This window comes from Lissotriton vulgaris, chromosome 1_1, assembly GCF_964263255.1.
Source record: "Lissotriton vulgaris chromosome 1_1, aLisVul1.2, whole genome shotgun sequence".
In the NCBI taxonomy this organism is placed as follows: domain Eukaryota; kingdom Metazoa; phylum Chordata; class Amphibia; order Caudata; family Salamandridae; genus Lissotriton; species Lissotriton vulgaris.
The window spans coordinates 438603573-438626809 of record NC_141685.1 but is presented as its reverse complement, the minus strand read 5'-3'; the positions used below and the strand labels follow the sequence as shown (position 1 = coordinate 438626809).

The 23237-nt window shown below is 45.5% G+C and overlaps 1 protein-coding gene across 1 annotated transcript in view; it reads left to right on the top strand.

The window, feature by feature from the left end:
• Positions 1-23237, top strand: part of LOC147747319 (FRAS1-related extracellular matrix protein 1-like) — a 1022199-nt gene that overhangs the window by 700554 nt on the left and 298408 nt on the right. The window contains exon 23 of the mRNA XM_086953165.1: positions 918-1182. Coding sequence (XP_086809291.1) covers positions 918-1182 — 265 coding nt within the window. The remainder of the gene's footprint in view (positions 1-917; positions 1183-23237) is intronic.

Here is a 23237-nt window from a genome sequence, read left to right as displayed (position 1 = left end):
TAGGATTATATTGTCACAGTTTTGTAAGATGGAGTGTTATCCGACATCAGTTGTTGCCAAACCACTGAAACCAGAATAAGGTAAAAGCTGACAGAAACCAGCTGAGTAAGCGTGAGCCACTGACTTACCCTGGGGGATATGCGGAGAGCGTGTACACATTCCGCATGACCAAAAAGACCATTTACTCTTGCAATATAGTCATTTGGAACTATTTCTTTGTAGAGTTTACACAACTCTACAATATCCCAACAGGTTAGGTATTAAAATAAATCACAGTCCATGGTTTATACCGTAGATTACACACTGAATTATATACTTTAAAAATAAGCATAGTGTATTGATTAAACGATGTACAACAATTAAGAATCACTGCATCTGCTGCTCCTGATAATAAAAAGGAAAGTTTTTTTCTGCATCATCTTATTATTGCCGTATGCAACAAATATAGAAGTAAATTGTTAGCTATAAATCAAATAAATACTGGACAGTGAAAGTTCAACTTCATCTATAAATGCATGTGTATTCATTGTCTGTTACCAGGCTGACTTGGAACTGGACCTCGGACGTATTTCATCATCTGTAATTATTTGCTAATATGTGATTAGTATTTGTGGTGGGCAGTCTTTGTCCGGGTTATCTCAGAAATCACGTTACAACGTTATGTTCATTTTATGTTAAAATTGTTTCTATAGCTCATTGGCGACGAAGCTTCTTAGAATGCCAAGATGAAAATCTATTAAGTGCAAGCTCGCCAAATAAAGAATGAAGGGAGATTAGTATGGGCTTGATTGGCTTGCATGAGCTTTCTAGACTCATTTACCATCCTCTTGGTGTTTCTTTTGGTCACGTGCTCTTTTGTCTTCCTTAGCAAGGCCTCTGCAGACATCTCTTTCAATTTTCTCCCTATTTCCTCCTAGGTGACATTGTTCTGCTCACCAAACCCGTGACTTTAACAGCGGGTGACAAGGTGACCTTGACGACAGATGTTCTCATGGCAACAGATGGCACTGGCAAGCCCGAGAAGCTGCTTTATGCCATCTCCGTGCCACCTGTGCACGGTCAGATTGAGTACATCAATTACCCGGGCGTGCCCGCTGCCAGTTTCAGCCAGTTGGATTTGGTGGCACAGAAGATCTGCTACGTCCATGACAACAGCCACGAGGCAGCCAGAGACTCGTTCAGGTGAGAGGGCCCCCCTCTTCAGGCCCAAGTGAGCTGGAATGCAAGGGTTAATGTTTCTGCTATGAGGGATGCCCGCAGATCAACACGCATTGCATGACATCTGGCTCGCGGTGCAGCGATGCGGCGCAAAGACCGTTTTAGCAGCGCGGATGGTCTTTTATACTTTCATTAGCATCACAATTACATATGGTTTTAGATGCGTTTTCTGATCACATGTCCAGAGGCAAGAAGGCGCAACTTTGTGCACTCACATTATACATTCTAAATCTGCTGAGTAAGCCTGCCGAAAACAACATACTTTTCAATTAGCTGCGTAGAAGGTACTGCAAATCACCAGGAAGAGCGAAAAGCAGAAGGGGCAGTAAGTCGGCTGTGCGAATTAGTGTCTCTAAGTAAAATGGTGATTGTTTGATAAAGAGTTAGGAGACGGAGGAATCATCATAGCGGCGCGGTCCAGATGGCTGCGTGATATCGCCGAAAAAAGCATATGTCCGCTTTTGCAATCCTTAAATGTAATGTCTTCGCATCCCTCCAGTGCGCAAAGGGAGAAACCGGGCTTTTTCCAGACGAGATGGCATCATCAATTAACGCGATGAGCGTTGTCTGCGGAGCCGTGACCCAGAAAATCACGGCTTCTTGCTACGTAACTGTGCTCCTGCAAGGCCTGGATTGCAATTAACTCCTAGAGTTTGAGGAAGTCGTTGTGTGTGTCTCGTGCTACCCTGGGAGTCCATTGTGCCTGCTTCTGACAGAAGAGGCTTCACCATGACTTCAAAGCAGCCCAAAGATGCAAGGAAAGAAATGTGTTCAGTCAAAAGGCTGTATTATACAGAGCTTAAATTGTAAACAAAGACATGTGCCGGGCCCAGATTTTTCTTTAATCAAGCATTGCCTGTGAATCAAAACAATAGGGCAAACAGGAGCTTCTAGAACCGAACATGTAAACGAGACCCACACCAGTGCATTGAAAAAGTATTAAATGCAGTCAGAGGGAGTTGTATATTTACGGGAATCGAAACATTTCTATTATCGCCAAACAACACAGAGCTCTCAGGTAAACTCAATAACGTTTGCAGAGCTGCCTACTGTAGAGTTTAGTTTATTTTAGTTTATTTTTATTATTTGCTACTACCTCTTCAATGAAGAGCTTAAAAATTTACAAAAGCACATTAGTACCCCTTGAATTTCTTAAAAATATATGCAGATGATAAAACACATTTGAACCTTTTGTCGTATCTTACGTAAACAATGCTTCTGCCACATTAACAATTCATTTTTGTGATTTTGCTGATTAAATTTACTATAGAGCATAGCTACCAAAACAGTGGGAATCTGCTATAGAAATCTTGTCACGAGCGATGTGACAATAGTAATCTGTATAAGATAGAACAAATCAGTTATATGGCAAAACTCCTAGACACATTTAAAAATCTTTCTGGATAACTGTGACTCCAGTACACAGAACCATAAAATAAGATATAATGGGTAAGTCTCAGCACGGGAAAGGTTTTCTTCTGGGTAGGAAAAACATGGAATTCCTTCCAATGGCAGAAGCATTATGTAGCACAAAACAGTAATAGAATTTAAAGTACCTCGGCAGAAACACAGAAAGAACCCAAGTGTAAGTTTGGGGAGCAAGCATTACTCCACGTTAAACAAAGTAAAGGCTAAGGACCAGATGTAGTTTACCAAATACCGGAATCGGCCGTTACCGACCGGTATTTGGTGATTGAGATGTAGGGGGCCTAAATTGTACAGAATCGGTAAATTTAGCGATTCAGTAAATTTACCGATTCTGTAAAATGCTGATTCGGTAAATTTACCGAATCAGTAAATCTATATGTAGGTGGCACTGCAAACAGTGCCACAGGCTCCTAAGAATTCGTTATTTACCATGTAATACTATTGCATGGTAAATAACAAATTCCTGTGTACATGCACATCTGTGCATGTACACCTGTGCCATGTGGCACACAGACATGCCTTAAGGGCATGTATGTGTGTCACATGACACACAAGCCTGAATCAGGGGTGCAATAGGGTATCAAAGTGACACCCTGTCCCCCTTGTCAATTCGGTAATTTTACCAAATCGGTATTTACTGATTCAGTAATTGCCATTGGCCATTGGTTCCTATGGGCCTCAAGGCCCATAGGAATCAATGGCAATTACCGAATCGGTAAATACGGATTCGGTAATTACCAAATTCTACAGATTCGGTAAATGAATCAGTAAAAATACCTACATAGCATTTACTGATTTGTAAATACCGAATCGGTAAAATTAGGTATTTACGAGTCGGTAAATGCCATTTACCTACATCTGGCCCTAAGTGCCTCTGATATTGGTTGCAGATGAATGTTTCAATTTGGGTTGTAGTTTAAAGCCAAACTGTTGTGAGGTTAATGACTCTCCTCTTTCTTTGCCTCAATAATCTCACATCTGTTCAGCCTTATTGACTGGAAAATGTTCGGTGATGTCATGGAATGTTGGTGCGAGGGCTTGTGGAGAGTGTCAGTTGGGGATGAGAGGCTGAGCAGAGGGAGACTGCTCCTGGTGGGGCTACTCTACTATCTTACTTCTATTTTATTAACCATCCTACTGTCATCTTACTACATCTACAATTGAAACTTAATACAGGAACTACTTGGAACCTACAGCTTGTTTGCATATGGATTTTCATACAACACAAAGCCTGCTCCAAGTAATCTCCGGGAAAGGCCCAAGCCTCTGTAGACAATAGATATTCCAATAGTGGATATCTGGGCACTTGCTCAAGTTAGATAGTTGTAATACTGTGTTATAAACACATTCTATATAGTAAGGATGTTTATAAGGTGTGGGTGTTTATTTCCAGAAGTTCGCTGGACATTTTGAGGCTTTGCAAATTGTTGAATAATGTAAAATGTAGGAATGTCTCTCTTAGAGAAGGTTTATCTCACACTGGCATTGTAAGCGTGGCTCTAAGGTTGTATATGAGTGTGTCCCTTTCATGAATGCGTGTACTGTATTTTACCAAACTGTAGAGGACTGTCCATGTGTCCTGGTTGAAGGCATCTCTTCAGTGGCAAATTTACACCTGTCAACCTCTTGATTTAAAATTGAGGATGATGTGAAGTGTTTAAGAGGGTCATTCAAATAAGGGGGCAAAGAAAAATGGCCACAGATGTAGCATGTTGAGTTACTTCAAGTCCGAAAACACTATAGGACACTGTTACAATTACTGGATGATGTCATCAATGATGTAATTCAGAGATGTCATCAGTGATGGAATCAATGGTGTCATTTAACATGTCAGGAGTAATAAAATATATAAGATCATAAGTAGCTCATTACAGAGTTTCCAGTTAGATCAGTAAATTATACCTTGTGAATTTCAGTGTTTTTTAAGCCTTCGATTTTATTTTATTTCATCACCTAACTATACCGTCCCTATGGCAGCGGTTCCTTTCAATGCGTAGAGATGACCACAGGGCTACTGGTCATCTTTAAATCAGCCAGGTGGAGTATCCTCTGGAAGGTGATATCCTCTGCTGTCCCAAAAGACACTACTCTGTCTAGCACACTCTCAATCAGGACCAAAGTGTTTAAACATTTTTTTTTTGTCGAGTTAAAAGTATGCCCACTCAAGCTCAGTAGGTAACACACTTATATAACTTGTCAAAAATAATAAATATTTGTCCCCACAAAACTTTAAGTGACTGCATCAATTATAGCCATTACAGGGTCCCACGCAGCCTTTTCATTTGGTGATTACCCAAGTTCACATATTTGCATCACTTACAGGTAGCAGGCACCCTGATGAGCAGGCCTGTTTCTTCTTTAGTTTATGTCCCTCTCTCATCCTTGCAGCACAGTAGACATCCTCATTTCACTTTAATTCAAAAGCACCTCAAGGGCAGCATTAATTGTTCAGTGGCATTTAGTTTAACACAAAGTATGAGAACTGTTTTTCTAAAATGGAAAAAGCATGGGAAGGTCTTTCCCCTTGGATCCCACCCACTTTTACCTCTGTTTACATGAAGATGCCCTTTCAGGTGAGTCAAGTGTGTGGCAGGGAGGAGGCCAGCAGGGCTGCATTCAGATGCAGAACCCTGATTATCTGGATCCAGACGGCCTTAGCATAATGGTCCAGGTGTAAGAGGGAAGGAGCGAGATTCGTGGATGGCACCATAGAGATGGCTCAGAGAAGGGGATGCTATGTGGGGACTAATTTTTGTTTATAAATTGACAGAATATACAACCAACTAGAGTCACTGTTCCTATCAGAAGTAGAGAGGGTAAGGGGTGAAAAGCTCTTGTTGTCTTACTACTTTGTTATTGGGAGACAGTGTGTCTTAGTCTTGATGCCCTCACACACCCTGAAAGATGTCATTTTTCATCATTGGGCTAGTGCTACTTGTCGGGCCAGAGCTGCATTGCCCTACGGATCCCCCGAAGGGTCACTTTGTCAGAGATCTTTACGATAATGCCGTATAGGTGCGTGGCGGTGGGTGGCAGGGATGTACTAATGTGATTCAAGCTAGCCTAGCTGATGAGGGGTGTTACCCTGAAACCGGTCCCAGGAGGCTTGTTTCCGGTTCAGGGAAGACCTGGCTTGGCAGTTCAGGATAGACTGTTCCCATGAGGCACAGGGTGGAGACTGATTTGGAAGAGGTGTGGAACAATGGCCAGGGTGTCTGACTCCGGACCACAGGGTTCACGGTTCGATCCCCGGCTCAGTCGGCAGGTTAGCCCAGCACCATGTGACTCTGGGCAATAACTTTCTTAACCTTCCAGACGGCCCCAAGTGCTGGGACACCTCCTTTAGAGGTAGCTGTGCGCTTTACAAATGCTGGCATTTGCATATAGCTGGGTCTGAACTGAGGTGGCAAAATGAGCTAAAAAACGATGATGGATTCAACCCAGATCTGTGACTGGGAGTGAGTGTCTGAAAGTGTCAGCACTCTGTCTATCATCTCCTTGTGTTAGCTTTGTTTGCCCTAAGTTGGCAGGGTATGCCCAGACATGAGTCCCTTGCTCACTTTGCCACTGGATTCAAGCTAACCTGGCTGATGAGAGGTGTTACCTCGAAACCAGTCCCAGGATGCTTGTTTCCAGTTCAGGAAAACCTGGCTTGGCAGTTCGGGCTGGACTGTTCCCATGAGGCACAGGGTCAAGACTGATTTGCATATAGCTGGGTCTGAACTGAGGTGGTGAATTGAGCTAACAAAAATTTGCAATGCAATACGCAAGTTTGTCTCGCATTTACGCATTTACGCAAGTTTGAGCTTTTGACATGGCAAATAACAAGGCCTTTTATTTATTTTTTTCAATTATAACAGGCATTGTCATTTACAATGCCAATAGCTTAAACTTGTTTAACTGCGAGACCTATTGCATTGCAAATGCTTGTTTTAAACTTGTGAGGGATTCTTCAAGAGTTAGAGCCGAAGGCGAATCAAAGGCCTTGTTAATGTCTGACTGTGAGGGGAATCCGATAAACAAATCATAACTTTCAGAGTCCCGGATACACTCCAGAGAAACCTCACATTATTTCTGTTACACACGTACCCTGGATGAACTACAGTAAGCAGCTCTGCTTTGTTAGAGGCCCTGCCTCATTTTTGTGTTGGTAAAGGGCCCTGTTGTCCCCAAGGTTTATGATGGGCTTCTTTTAATGAGGAAATAACCCTCAACCTTCAACCACGTTGTGTGATCTTTAGCGAATCACTTCTGTGTAATTTAGGCCCCAGGCATGCAAAACAATTGGGACTTTGCATTTTACGATTACACAAAGAGAGGAAAATAGGTTGAGCACCTTCAAGAAGACAATACGTTTGTTACACGTAGTCAGGGCGAGTTAGCCTTTCCTCTTTCTGAGGTGCAAATATGAATTCCACGTTGTTGGGAAATAGAAGCAATTGTTACTTCACAGCCTTGAAATAGCATATTTCATAAAAAGTTGCCAATTTATTTTTTATATCATCTGTCAGAAAACATTTTGAACACGTGCTTTAAAAATGCGATTGCCTGTACAATTAATAATATATTTATTTAAATATCTTTCTAAGTATATTGTAGACGCCAGAGAGGAGACGCCATGCGCGTGAACATCGTCTGTCCATGTGCGCACATGGTTTGTCTCCCTTCGCGCACCAAACCCACAACAATAGTCTCACCAAGGCGAAGCAAGGCATGTGCTGCGTTCTCTAGGCTAGACCTAAAAAACGATAATGGATTCAACCCAGATCTGTGACTGGGGGTGAGCATCTGAAAGTTTCAGCACTCCGTTCATCATATCCTTGTGTTTTGCCTTGGTGTATGGGTATTCCTGTGCATCAACTCTCTGAATTTGATACACATCCACATCTACAAAGACAAGTAATATGTTTTTGCACCAGAATCCTGCATCTCCCTGACCATAGCGAAATATTTTTCTTTTTAGGTATCGGCTAGCGTAGGCTGCGCACATGCGCAGTCTCGCTGGCGAGATTTTATGTTTTTGAGTACCTTTCACTAGCGGGGTTTAAGCCCCGCCCCCCTTTTCCATTGGCTGGCGTCACCGTTCATGCTAAATGGTGGCCAGCCATTGGAAAAGAGGTTACAGTGACGTACTCTTTTATCTTTCACAGCCGTCCCACTCGGACTGGCTGTCCCGACTTACTGCTGGCGTAAAAGGTTTCTTATCTTCAATATGGGTCCAAACAGATGGCCCCATAAAGAAGATAATAAACCTTTTACGCCAGCAGGAAGTCATTTTAGGCACCTTTCTGCATCTTGCCTCTGGTGGCCAGCCGCTCCCAAGTGCTCCCGCCTACTCCCGCTGTTCTGCCCTTAGCCAGGCTGAGACTTTACAGCTCGGGGGCTGGAGGACAAAAAAAGCAGCCCTGTGTTCAATTTCTGTTTGCCATACTGGAAACATCATGTGTTAATATGTGACCGCATCTATTTGACCGTCCCTTACCCACACGTGTGGCTCACCAAAATTTTGTGTGAATATTTCTTCTAAAGCAGCCTGCTTTCCGAGATCAAGCGGGTTCAGAGGTGAAAGTTTGCCAAAATGGCGTTGTCCGTGGGCTGGTCCCAGGTGGGCCGCTCGGTACAACTGCAGCTGTTGCCTCGGCTGCAGGCGCCTTTCTGCATCTTGCCTCCGGTGGCCAGCCACTCCCAATTGCTCCGGCCTACTCCCGCTGTTCTAGGCACCTTCCCTCCGGTGGCCGGCCGCTCCCAATTGCTCCCGCCTACTCCCGCTATTCTGCCCTTAGCCGGGCTGAGAGATTACAGCTCGGGGGCTGGAGGACAAAGAAAGCAGCTGGTGGTTCTGGGGATTCCCAACCCGTTGCTTTGGATCCGTAGCAGTGTCTACTATTTTCTGGTTCGTTCTTACTTGGACCGCAACTTTAGCATCCAGGAGTTCAGTCATGGAGCCCAGCAGGCAAGTGTCACAGGAAGGGAGCAATGTGACACACATGCAACTAGGAAAGTCACATTTTGAGAATTCTGGGACTTGTAGTCTTATTAAACCAAGTATAAAACTAGGGCTACAAGTCTCGGAATTGTAATGCAAAAAACAATATGGGTCTATAACTGGGCAGGCACCCATCATGGGCTGTGTGTTATGTCATTAGAAAATAATGCTATGTTGTGCAGAATGTGGAGGGGCATTTAAAATGAGACTTTGCGGGCAATTTGACATGAGACGAGATATTGTCTGCCATAATTAAGATGTGACAACATGGGGCACTGAGGAATAAAATGTTATTCTTGATGGTGATATGGTACAAATTAGACGCTCCTATGCATACCATTTTGAGCTGTACTTTGCCCTACACAGGGTAATAACCGTCCAATCGATCTTTATTACTACTATAATTCAGATGAATTTCAAACTACTGAACGTGTTTCTGCGCTCTGTAAAGAGCATGCTGCAGACTGTGGCACACAGGGCTTTGATGTACACTGGTTTGAAGGCCCTTCCAGCACCTACCGCCGGACTCCACCCTCGGCAGCCCCGGCAGGCAGGGCGCCTGGGAGCGCAGGCATGTCAGACAGCATTCCTGGGAGCCCACCCAGGCCAGCAGCCACATCTGTGCGAGGAGCCTGGGCTCTGCAGACCTCATCTCCCGGAGCCCTCAGTCACCCCGGCCCCCTGCCCTTTGCTGCCACCTCCAGGAATCGTCCTCGGCTCCGCGCTGCGCCGCCCGGGGTAGGTGGAAACAACTTCAACTATCGACTCTGAGCAAACTCAGGACACAAGAGGCTTCTGGGAGGAGACCGGGGAGGAGGAGGAAGAGAGAGCAGGGAGCTGTGTATGGGATGGAGGGTGGGAGGAGGAGGGAAGGGGAGCAGCTCGGGAGAGGGAGGCAGTGCGGCACTGGGGAAGGGAGTAAGTACCCTGTCAGTCCTCGCAGCCTTCTCCAGGACAACTGCTCCCAGGCCGGACACCGAAAAAGTGAGGACAGGAAACACCACCGACTTAAGACTGATCGAAACACACTCAAGAGTGAGTATACTTGTTTCTGGTGCTCTGCTGTGTGAAGGGGGTCTCGCTGTGCAATGATGTCAACGTGGGATTGATTGGTCATGTGTTGGCTTAGCTGCTAAGCTTCCACATACCATGTGTGACTGCTTGAGACAGCCAAGGCTTTTTAAACTAGCAGCATCTTGCATTCTGGGGATTGTAGTTTAACTTCTGTCAAAATACGTCTGAGCCTCAATTCCGATTTGCCAAATGTTGTTGAATTGGACAGCTGCAGATGTCACGCACGAGACCGACCAAGTAACTTCTGGTGTTTGGCCATGCAAGAAAGTGCGAGTGTGTGCCAGGCTGTATAAGACTGTGAATTTGTGTTTTAAGAGTGATCGTATGTCACTGCGAGTGTGTGTGTGTTCAGTTTTAACACTGTGAGCACACAAGACAGCGTGTGTGTCAGAGACACGAGAGTGCATAGGGCTGTTAAAGTGCCTGTGACAGTGAATGTCACTGTAGTGCATGACAGTGTCTGTGGCAGCGTGCCGCAGACATGATCGTATTATCTTTTGACAAGGTTAGATGCAGTGCTTATCGTGTTGTAGAGTGTTGTAGCGTACAGTGGCATGGCCTAGACTGGAGTGACGTACAGTGGAGTGGGTAAGGGGATACTTTGCTCAGCGTTTTCCTGGCAGCACTCTGTTCGAGGCGGCGGAATTGACCTCCTTCACCTTTACATTGAGCCTGAGCCTTGAGCTTTGAGCCTGCACCTAGCGGTACCCGCTGCGCGGGTCCCGCATCGCCTGGGAAGCCGGCCAGAAATCACCTGTAAAGCGGATTGGATAATTTGCTGTTAAAACCTGCAGGGCTGCGAGCAGGCGGAGGCGCAGGACTACATGTCCCAGGAGCGCCCGTCCGCCCGCCCACACTGAAGCCACCTGGGCAGCTCTCCCTGCAGGCTCCTCCCTCACTGGTCCGTTTTTTAAGCCAACAGCACCGGGATACCATTGGGATACTTTGCTCAGCGTTTTCCTGGCTGCACTCTGTTCGAGGCGGCGGAATTGACCTCCTTCACCTTTACATTGAGCCTGAGCCTTGAGCCTGCACCTAGCGGTACCCGCTGCGCGGGTCCCGCGTCGCCTGGGAAGCCGGCCAGAAATCACCTGTAAAGCGGATTGGATAATTTGCTGTTAAAACCTGCAGGGCTGCGAGCAGGCGGAGGCGCAGGACTACATGTCCCAGGAGCGCCCGTCCGCCCGCCCACACTGGAGCCACCTGGGCAGCTCTCCCTGCAGGCTCCTCCCTCACTGGTCCGTTTTTTAAGCCAACAGCACCGGGATACCATTGGGATACTTTGCTCAGCGTTTTCCTGGCAGCACTCTGTTCGAGGCGGCGGAATTGACCTCCTTCACCTTTACATTGAGCCTGAGCCTTGAGCCTGCACCTAGCGGTACCCGCTGCGCGGGTCCCGCGTCGCCTGGGAAGCCGGCCAGAAATCACCTGTAAAGCGGATTGGATAATTTGCTGTTAAAACCTGCAGGGCTGCGAGCAGGCGGAGGCGCAGGACTACATGTCCCAGGAGCGCCCGTCCGCCCGCCCACACTGAAGCCACCTGGGCAGCTCTCCCTGCAGGCTCCTCCCTCACTGGTCCGTTTTTTAAGCCAACAGCACCGGGATACCATTGGGATACTTTGCTCAGCGTTTTCCTGGCAGCACTCTGTTCGAGGCGGCGGAATTGACCTCCTTCACCTTTACATTGAGCCTGAGCCTTGAGCCTGCACCTAGCGGTACCCGCTGCGCGGGTGCCGCGTCGCCTGGGAAGCCGGCCAGAAATCACCTGTAAAGCGGATTGGATAATTTGCTGTTAAAACCTGCAGGGCTGCGAGCAGGCGGAGGCGCAGGACTACATGTCCCAGGAGCGCCCGTCCGCCCGCCCACACTGAAGCCACCTGGGCAGCTCTCCCTGCAGGCTCCTCCCTCACTGGTCCGTTTTTTAAGCCAACAGCACCGGGATACCATTGGGATACTTTGCTCAGCGTTTTCCTGGCAGCACTCTGTTCGAGGCGGCGGAATTGACCTTCTTCACCTTTACATTGAGCCTGAGCCTGAGCCTTGAGCCTGCACCTAGCGGTACCCGCTGCGCGGGTCCCGCGTCGCCTGGGAAGCCGGCCAGAAATCACCTGTAAAGCGGATTGGATAATTTGCTGTTAAAACCTGCAGGGCTGCGAGCAGGCGGAGGCGCAGGACTACATGTCCCAGGAGCGCCCGTCCGCCCGCCCACACTGAAGCCACCTGGGCAGCTCTCCCTGCAGGCTCCTCCCTCTCCTACCTCCCTCGGCCATATAAAAGTAGCAGCAGAGCACCGCAGCGCGGGAGCGCGCGGGGGCGACCGGGAGAAGCCCGGGACAAGGGCGGGACCGTCTGTGGCCATCAGGGGCCGAAGGTGGCCGGGCTGGGCCCACTCCCCGATATTTTTTATTACGGACTGCCTAAGGTACTGTGTCATATGGGGATAATCTCGTGTCTCACTGACATTGTTTGCTATTTTGATCTGTGTTGGTTTGACCTCTAGCTATCTGTACCCTCCATCCTTCTCCTGGTTACCAGACGGGGGTCAGTTCGAAGTTGGCTCTGGTCAGCTCTTACTGAATCGCCCAGGAACACGGAGTAGTAGGAGGGGTTAAAAAGCTATAGATTAGGACCAGACTCTGCCTATACGGCTTTTTCTGCTGAATGATATTGCCTTGTAGGAGATCCATTTGAGACCATCACGGACTGCCGTTAGGCTTCCTCATTGAGATCATCCCATATTTGAATCCTAGCATTGTTCTGTAATTACCTTAGGACTTCGAATTTATTGCATTAATAATTTGTTTACGTTGTTTGGTATAGTTTTATTTAACGCTTGTTAGATTTGCGGCTTGCTTTCATCACCCCATTTTTATATACATGTGTAGTAGTTTTTGATCTTTGATATCATCTTATACTTACCCGTAAATATGTCTAAAAAATTGGCTCCTGTTACCCCAGTACCACTCAAAACCTTAGATTCCTTCTTAGTCCAAGTGGTCAAAAAAATAAATAATGAAAGAAGGGAATCTTTAGGCTTGAGCCAATCACCAATATTGCTCCCATTGAGTCCTGACCCTAGTGCACAAATGCCTGATACATCACTACTCGACCCTACAATTCATATATCTGATACTAATTTATTAGGTATTGGCGTAGATGATGGAAATCCCGACCAGCTAGCTGACCAGTCATTAAATGTAGTATCTGATGCAGAGCCACAGCAAAACATTGTTGGGGAAATCCCTTCACCGTCATCGCCTGTCTTGCGACCTGTGAGAAATTGTAGAAAAGCTCAATCTAAACGGGGGGGGGGGAAACAGCAAGGAAGGAATAAGATTGCCTCACCCCCTAGACATAAAGGGAAAAAAGCGGAGCATAAGATGCTGATGAGTTCAGACAAATCATCGACGATGACCTATTTAATAGGATTTCGGACATGATAGACATTAAAATTAAAACCATTATCAAGCCACTCATTGGGAAGATAGATAAACTAACAGCAGAAGTTAAAAAGATGGGCGGGTTGCAAAGTAAGCTGGTTAATGACTTGGAGAACTTAGCTATTCAAGTTATTAAACCAGTAGTTATAGTGGAGGAGGATTTGGGAGCTGAAACAGGTCCTACGGAAGCTCTACAACAGCCCAACACGGTAGACCAATTACCACCACCTGCGTCCACCCAGGACGTAATAAGAGAGCCACCTACTTCGCAGCCCATGGTGCCAGCCCCACTGCATTTAGGGGATGATTCTTCTCAATTTATGATGGAAGCTTCGCCATTAGTTTTGGTATTGGCGAATGTCCCTGTCTTATCTCAGGATCAAAAAGAATCCGCCCAAGGATTAAAAGATAAAGCTTTATATTGGCTCACCAATAATATGCGTATGGCAGAGCAGGGAGTTGACCAGCTAGCGGGGGAAATAGTCAGGACAAGGAGGGTACCATGGATCGGGAATAAGACTAAGAAGTTTAAAGGGGACTGTGTAATACTAAATTTTGCTAGTGCAGAAGTACTACCTAATATCCTTGCTAATATCTTCCCACCCCAACGTAGAACCGGATCTATAGTTCCCCTTACCCTGAAATTCTTTTATAATGAGACCCAGATGGCGACCTCCTCTAACTATCCCAGGCCTAGAAGGAATGCCAGAGTTGCTTACTGGGGTGGGGAAACTAGACCCAGATTTAATAACGATTGTTTTCACCCCATGACTAGTTGCGGGATAGGTCAATATAACTTCCAGAATGGGCAAATGGCCAGAACACCAGGGCTATTTTGGCCTAACACAAATAGGTGGGGCCAAAATACTCCGGGTTATGAAAATAGAGGCCAGGGAAATGGGTTCATGTACAGGCAGGGGAATGAACACTTTCCGATGCGACCCAATACCCCTCAACCCATGTGGAACTCAGTAGCAAACGGATGGGGTCAGATGTCCACTCCTTTTGATTGGGGACTGGGAATGGGGAATAGATACGGAGTTTTGTCCGGTTTAAATGATTGCGACTGACACATAATGGTCACAAACCAGGGGAAAGATGCTATAGTCCAACAATTGGACCGGACCAGCTCAAGCATCAACGGCCTAGATGCCAATGAGCCCAATGAGTCCATCCCTCCAACAGCGCACGAAGACCGAATCATATTCGGGCATGATCAGACCATATCTTCGCCATATTTGCCTGACCATAGCACTATCCAGGGCCAGGGCAGTGCTAACCCACATAGCCTACGGAATGTGGCATTTACCGAAGTAACCCAAATGTCGCGAGAGCCTGAAGTGGCACCGGTGCGGCACCCAGAAACTATGACATCTAAAGATTCCTGTAGACTACTAAGCTGGAATATAGCAGGGTTAAATGGTAAGCGTCAGGATAAAGCCTGGTCAAGCTTTGTTCTAGGCCACCACATTATTGCCCTTCAGGAAACTTGGGATACTTCTGATAAACTGTGGTGGGATGGGTTCATTAGCTTCACTAAAGCAGCTGTTCACAGTCGCATGGGGAGGGCCAAAGGAGGTCTTTTACTCCTGTTCTCCTTAGGCTTAAAGGGAAGTTGCAAGCAGATTAGCACAGACTCCCCTAATATCCTGATGGTCGAAAGAGTGATTAATAACACTAGTAGGACCATTTACATAAATTTCTATAACACAGGGAATAGTGATTATAGAGGCCGTAACATCACCGATTTAGATAACATTTTAAACTCGGTCAGTCAGAATAATACGTTCGATACAGACTATGTTTTATTAGGAGATTTTAATATTCACCCGTGCAACCAAAACTGCAGGAACCATAGGAGAAGTAGTATGGAAGGGGATGATGAACCTGAGGGACCTCATTTTGAACATACCACTGAGGGAGAGGAGTTGGAGGATTTTCTCGCCAACTTTGACTTATTTGAACCAGATGGTGGCACTAGACTGCCAACCTTCACTGGCATCGCTCAAGGCACAATCATTGATTACATATTCGTATCCCTAGGAATTCTTAACCGGGTTATCGTCTATCACACTACACAATTACATTTTAGTGACCATAATCCAGTAGAACTGGAGGTGGCGTGGGGAGGCAATATGGGACCATCCCCATTGAAAGTAATCGCCCACCCTCTGAGGACTACCGACCAAGGTAGACGTATGAAATGGGCAAAGGTGGCACCGGAAAAATTTTACGTTAAAAATTTCCCAAAGATTAAGGGGCAGGTCGAGGTATGTAAAAATCCACGCGCACAGGGCCAAGAAATTGTAGAGGCGTTCGAGGTAATATGTGGGCAGGTGTCACAGGACCTTTTAGCAAAAACAAATAAAGGATTCCCGGGAAAAAAGCGCTGGTTCGATTCAGATTGCTCAAAAGCACATAGAATATTACTGGCAGCCCTAAAAAACACTCCCATGGTAAAAGATGAGATCACCAGACTCAGGAAAGTTTATAAATTAGCAATAAAAAAATGAAAGGACACTATAAAACAAGATGCATGGGAGGGCCTCCTTTTGGCGGCAGTTCTGAAGGATAGCAAAAAATTTTGGGACATTATTAAACAGCCCCTCTTTTCAGATGACAATAATGATTCCATGGACTGCGTCATTCCTGACGAAAAGTGGTTATCTCACTTTAAAAATGTCTATGGGGACACTGTTGATGCAACTGATGATGATGCCTTGTTGTTAAACCCAGCAATCCGCCCCATCATCTTTAACCGAGATGAGGTGGAAAAAGCCATTATGTGCACCACAAAGCACAAGGCACCTGGCCCTGACGGTGTGCCTGCCGACTTTTTTATGCACTCCCCAAAACTGTGGGCTGAAGTTTTGGCAAATGTGTTCAATGCTGTTAATGGTAATCCTGCACCTGCATCTTGGAACACCTCTACCATAGTTCCTATCTTTAAAAAAGGTCAGCGAGACGATCCAGGCTGCTATAGGCCTATATCCCTCCTGGACTCTTCAGTAAAAATCCTAGGCAGAGTTCTTCTAGCCAGGCTGAGGGAAAACGTTGAGGGCTGTGGTGGATTATCCGAAATCCAATACGGATTTAGGGAAAGAAAGGGGACTATTGAACAGTGCGTAAACCTACATTTGCTTATTGCTAAATACACTGTAGCCAAGGAGGGGTCCGTGTATCTTGCATTCATGGACCTCTCCTCGGCATTTGATCTGGTGAATAGGACTAAGTTGTGGTCTATCCTGCGGGAGTTGGGTATCGATGAGGCTCTGGTCATCTTTATGGCCTCCCTGCACCAAGAACTCTTCTCGAGTGTACGTGTGACGAATGAGGGTAGGCGCACCGCCCTCTTCAGATCATTAAGGGGTGTGCGGCAGGGGTGCATCCTAGCCCCCTTGCTCTTTACCATCTACATTAATGGCCTGGGGGCACACCTAGGGGGGCAAGAAGCCGACGTCCCGCGTGTAGGAGCAATAAAGATCCCGGCGCTCCTATACGCGGATGACGCCGTGCTGATCGCCCGCACGGGAGTTGGCCTCCAGCGCCTATTGAATGCTTTTGGCTCGTTCATGGAGAATTTAGATCTTAAAATAAATGTAGCCAAATCACACACAATGGTGGTGGGCCGAGAGTGTCGCAGGAAGAGAAATATAACATTCACATGCAGGGGGGACACGGTCTCTAGGGTACACACATTCCCATACTTAGGAATATTGTTTGACCAGAAAGGGTCCTGGGGTCCACAGGTTAGAGCTAAGAGGTTGGCCGTTATTCGATCATCGTCAGCACTTTTGAGTTTTGCTGGTAGGCTGGGGGCCAGGCCCATGGAAGCAATATTAAAAATCTATAATAGCAAATCTGTGGCCATTGCTCTATATGGTTCCGCATTGTGGGGATATGCTAATGTGGAACCAATCCAGAGAGCAGAGAATGGATTTATCAGAACCCTACTCTCTGTACCCCAGTCGACCCCAACGTATTCTATTCACAAAGAAGTTGGGTTACAGTTTCTTTCTGACAAGTTGAGCATGGCCCCTCTGATTTTATGGTTAAAAATGTGGATGAACGAAGAACTCCCACTAAATCATAAAATCATGCTTGACGTTCTGGCCCTTGATAAATCAAATAAGATCCCTTGGCTGGCCTATTTAGCTAGGGCTTTTTCAGACCTAGGCCGCCCGGAGCTTTTTACCTCCCCGGAGAATATTAGAAACCAAGATCTTGATTTTGTAAAAAAGTCTTTCATGGGAAGGAAGGAAGCATGCCGTGAAGAACGTGAACTAGTAAAACCGGCAGTTAGGGATCATTGTCTGTTGGTCAGTTCGCCATCACTTGCACCATACCTTGGCTTCGTCACAATTCCCTACCACAGGTTTCCTTTAACCAAATTTAGATTTAATTTGTTGCATTTTTACTTGGGTTCCTTTAATAATTGGCAGAAGCCAGAATCAGCTCCGCCCTGTAGCTGTGACCAGTTCTCAGTTCAGGATACAATGCATTTTGTTATGTTTTGTGGGTTATATTTAGAGCCAAGGAAAAAATTCTTGTTACCAATTCTTAAAGAAGCCGGCTTCACACAGGTGAGACCGGCCTTGCTCTTCTTACAATTATTACCTAACCCCCACATAACTTTTTGCGTTGCCAAATTTCTGGTAGCCGCCTCAAGGGCGAAAGCTGTCTGCCAAGATTAGCTAACTATGTTAAACAAGGGCGTAAGCCGTCTGTCAAGATTAGTTATCTATGTCAAACAACTTTTTAACTGTTTGTTACAATTTTAAAATTTGTTGTTAATACTTAATATTATGTGTATTATGGAAAATCCTGTATGAAGTGTATTTTATCCTTCGTCTCTTTGTATGGTTTTTAAATAAGCCGAATAAAGATATTTTGACTGACTGACTGAGTGGGTAAGAGTGCAATAGCATACAGTGGAGTGGCATACAGTGGAATAGCGTAGAATACAATAGCTTATAGTGGAGTTGTGTAGAGTGGAGTAGTGTACAGTGGAGTGGCATGCCGTGGAAAGGCATAGGCTGGAATGGCTTACGGTGAAGTGGAACAGCATAGAGTGGAGTTGTGTACAGTGGATTGGGGTAGAGTGGAGTAGTGTAAAGTTGAGTGGTGTAGTGTGGAGTGGATTGGTGTGGAGTGGCGTGCAGTGGAGTGGCGTGCAGTGAAGTGGTGTAGACTGGAGTGGCGTACACTGGAGTGGTGTAGAATGGAGTGGTGTTCAGTAGAAAAGCATATAATGGAGCAGTGTACAGTGAAGTGGTGTAGAGTGGAATAACGTACATTAGAGTGCTGTATATTGAAGTGGTGTAGAGTGAAGTTGCGTTGAGTGGAGTAAGGTATAATGTAGTGCCATACAGTGGAATAGCATCCACTTGAGTGGAGTATAGTGGAGTGACATAGAGGTAAGTGGCATACACTGGAGTGGCGTACAGTACAGTGGAGGGAGGTAGGGTGTAGTGGCGTACTGTGGAGGGAGGTAGGGTGTTGTGGCGTACAGTGGAATGGTGTACAGTGAAGTGGCGTACAGAAAGTGGCGAAGAGTGGAATAGTATGCATTGGAGAGGTGTAGAGTTAAGTGGTGTAGAATGGAATATCATAGAGCTGAGTGTTGTGGAGCAGGGCAGAGTGTAGTGGGGTAGAAAGTAGTGGCGTACAGTGTAATAGCACACAGTGGTGTTATTAATGTTTCTTTAGGTTTGTGTGGGCAGACAATTGTCTGCAATTGTAGGTTTACATATAGGGTGGTGGAATAGTCAACCGTTTCCTGGCCCGAGTAGGTCTCGGTTATGTGGTTCGCATATTATGGGTAATCTCCACTGTGGTATTTCGCGCAGGGCTGTATCTTTTGATGGTCCAACCTAATCTGTGTTAATGAGTGTTATTTAGTGACTTATTTGTTTATTGCAAACTTTTACAGAGTATACTTGTCGTCCTTCAGTTACTGACTATAGAAATGGTATGCAGTGGGTTTAGAATCTGGATGTTCATGTAAAGTAAACAAAGGCCTGTTTTAGACTTTGGCAGATTGGTACTCTATCGCAAACATGAAGGATACACTTTCTGCTTTATTACAATTATCTTATATCCTAATACACTTGTAATAAGGTGGACAGGTTATCTGTAGTGTCTGTGATAAAGTACCTGCCCATGCACATCCAATGGCCTGCCCCCAGGTTTCATCTTCATTAATTATTGTTTGGTCTGAGGGGCAGATATTGACCGAAGAGCTCAGGCTGGCATAGTGCGATGTGCCATTTTCTAAAGATAAGAAGAATCATTTCTGCAGTATGCTTTATGGAAGGTGTGCAAGACCTTGAAATTAATCTTGGCTTCTGCTTGAAGCCGACAGAGTGCTTTGGGGAAGTGTTTGATGCGATCCCAAGTATAAAGGTTCTGGGTGCCTGGTACTGGTACTGAAGTCTTTGGAGCCTGGCAGTGATTTTTAGAGAGACCAAAGTAAATGATATTACCCAGAAATGATCTCTCATTGGCTCAACTCACTGGTCACCTTGGAGCAATTGGTGGATTTTCTGAAGAATGAAAGCTGCGTGTTCATCCTGTTTGCCAATGTGTTGACTGCAGGAGGGAAAACGAATCACCCAAGTTCCCTCCTTTTGGGGAAGTATGCGAGGGTTCCAAGGCCAGTCAAAGGGAGACCAATAGGCTTAGTGTCTGTGAGGATCTTGGCAGGGGTCACGTGGTTCAGGCATAAAGTAATGTTGGTTGCATCTTCTGGACTATTTTCCAGACAGAAGTGCATTTGTTTGTTGTTTGCTTAAGATTCAAAGTTAAATGATTACTGCTCGAGGAGCTGGACCAAGGGGCGTATGTAGATATTGAAAGAAGACCCAAGAGGGATGCTCCTTGAAGAATGGTCAATGGTTCATGGCGTACGGGGAATTCATACATTCCAGTCCTGACTTTTTAGCCGAATTGGTGAAAAATGAGAGGACCCAGTGTAGCAGAAGCAAGAAATGCCTGTCCAGTATTCAAACCTCTTCTAGTAGGATTGTGTAGTCAACAATGTTTTAGGCATTGGAAGGGTCATTGATAATCCTTGGGTGATGCTGCACAGGATGGGGGTCATTTTAACTCAGGCCAGCTTTGTCAATGTTGTGTAGGGTCAGTGGGTCTCATAACACTCCAAAAAACCTCAGTGGGTGCATTTTAGAATCTTCGTAGTGTTGTGTTTGTGGCACTTGTGTTTCTTCTCTGCAGTGCATTGTTAATGAATAAGGTTGCAGTAGACACGTTTCTCCTTGGCTTCCTGTTTTCCTGTAACTCGGGAGGTTTTTCCCATCTGCCCTGTTTCTGTTGTTCCGGAGTCCTTTGTCTTAGGGTCCTTTTGGCTGGTGTTTTCGCGTGCGAATGTCCCAATGTCCTATGTTTCTCGCTGCCCCTTTCCTTTCATTGTCCCATCCTCTCACCACGGGAGTCATGGCCTCCGGAGTTTCCTTTCCCTACGCGCCATGTTCCCTGTCCCTGGCGAGTCAAGCAGGTGTGACCCGTGCAGGTAAGAGCGGTGGGGCGGGTTGGGGGTTCGACAGACGACCACGAGGGAAAATTAAATAAATACCTAATTTTCCCTCGTTGTCGTCTGTCGAAATCTCCCCCACCCCGGCCCCATCGCTCTGACCTGCACAGGTCGCTGCTGAGTACCTGCTCCAGGTAGGTGCTCCTAGCTGAGCAATGGGCTTCAGTGCATTTGAGGCTGAGCTTACAATATCAGCTGCTCAGCACGAGCGCGAAGACGAGCCTTCTGCGCGGGCCATTCTGTGCCCTTTGTGCCGAGATCAGCTCTAAGAAACGACAGTGACTCCACGGATAACGATGCGTTCTCGCGTGTCCCTGAACTCACAGTAAAGTACCTTGGCAGCAGTCGCCATGTCTCGTCGATGCCCGAGGCAGTTGAAGCGAGATATAAAACACGAGGAACCTGCGCTCTAAATTAATTTCTGGAGATAATGTATATCGGGTTAAATAACTCCTCATTATTCTGCAACACAGCTGAGGCGTCGCAAAATGTTTATCATGTTTTGTAACTGGTACCTTCTGGCACATTCCGGTGCCAGCTCTCTCGGCTCCCTGCTATATTTCATTCTCACTATTTTTGGAATGGTGCTGCTGGTTCCAGGTGATTTAATAAATTGCTTTTTTTGTTGTGTTCCCTTTAACTTACCCATCTGCTCAACACATGCGTGGCGTGCAATCTGTCGGCAGTTTGCAGAAAGACAAATTGTCAGAGCTGTGTACGTTTGACAACTTTGTTCCCAATTAGATTAGTGGTAAATGCAGCATATTTTAGGGCACCAGAAAAAAGGGCGAAATGTTACTGAAGCATGAGTTCTGAAAGACACCAGCGCTTATGACTTCGGTGTACATTATTTCAAATTCTCTACAGCTTGACTAGTTAAACCCCTTTTAAAATCCGAAATGATTGGATGTCATGGAGAAGCATGCCAGCCGAGACTGGGTGCGTGCAATATGTCTGAACTGTGAGGCACAGTTAATTATTGATGACTTTATTGGCCTAACAGATGTCATAAAAAAAATGTCAGCGAAATATTCTGGTGCTTAATCTCTGTCTCATTTCAAAGCAGACTGAGAGAAGAAGGGTCTTCGCAGAGGGACAGAAATAGCGGCTAATTTGAAACCACATTTTAAGATACATACATATATATATATATATATATATATATATATATATATATATATATATATATATATATATATATGTATGTATCTTAAAATGTGGTTTCAAATTAGCCGCTATTTATTAGTATGGATATATATATATATATATATATATATATATATATATATATATATATATATATATATATATATATATATATATATATATATATATATATATATATTCCACCGCTTGGCTCACTTTCCCTTCGCTAGGCGCTCCTTAATTCTCGGTCGCGTTTCTCCTGCGGTTGAGCCAACCGCTGCAAATTATCACAGGATCTCCCCGGTCCCGGGGAGGAATGGAGTCGCTGAAAGACGGCACTGACACGCTTCTTGCAATCAAAAGTGATTTATTTCATCAATCCATGTGGGGGATTTGTCAACAAAAAGAAACCAACGCGTTTCGACAGCGTCCGCTGTCTTGATCACGGTCAGTTTGGGGAGTGAGGCTTGCAGTTTTATGAAACAAACAAAATAATTTGGTTACACCCCTTTAGCCATTGGCACCACCCCTACATTTTAGGTGTTGTGGGATATGTAGTCCTCATACAAATCATATTACTTTTTCCCGTGAAGGTTTTGGGATACATGTCATTTATACATTTAAACATTTCAATTGTTATTCGATTTAGTTCAGTCCACATTTAAATTGGCAGTTTAAAGGGATGCATGTTATTCGTACATTTGAATTTCTATTCAATTTAGTTCCGTCTACATTTAGTTTAACAGTGGCGATGCATTTTGGTATTATGAGTGTCATGAGAAGCCCGTGCATTTTGTGGTCCCGCCCTCCAGTGGGCTTGGGCTGTAACTATAATGGCTGAGTTCAGTAATCATTTCACGCCCACCATGGTTAGACATTTTAGCATATTACCCAACCTATGGCCTGCATTTTATGTATTGGTAATTAGGCATAGTATTTCATATAGATCCATTACTTTATACCATAGGGCGTGCGAGTACAGTCCTTTGGTCTTAATGTTCGGGTTCTCATTGTTCATGGTCTGCGGGAAGTTGATAGAGGTTTGTTTAATTAAAGATGTATGTATAGTTCTTCCGACTGATTGAGCCCGAAGGGCGTCATGGTCCTGAAACTCAGGATGTGTTTCGATTCTTTTCGTCGGAGTTCCTTCTCATTGTGTCCACCCCTGATTGAGAGACTTAAGGTTTCAATGCCCCAGAAACGTAGTTTCTTCCAATCTCCTTCATGATTCAGCTCCATATGTTTTGCAACAGCGTTGCTTCTGTCCTTGTGTACAGTGGCTCTGACGTGCTCTAATATACGTTTCTTTAACTCGCAGATTGTACTGCCTATATATTTGAGTTTGCATGGACATTCAATCATGTACACCGTGTTTTTACTATTGCAGGTGATGCAT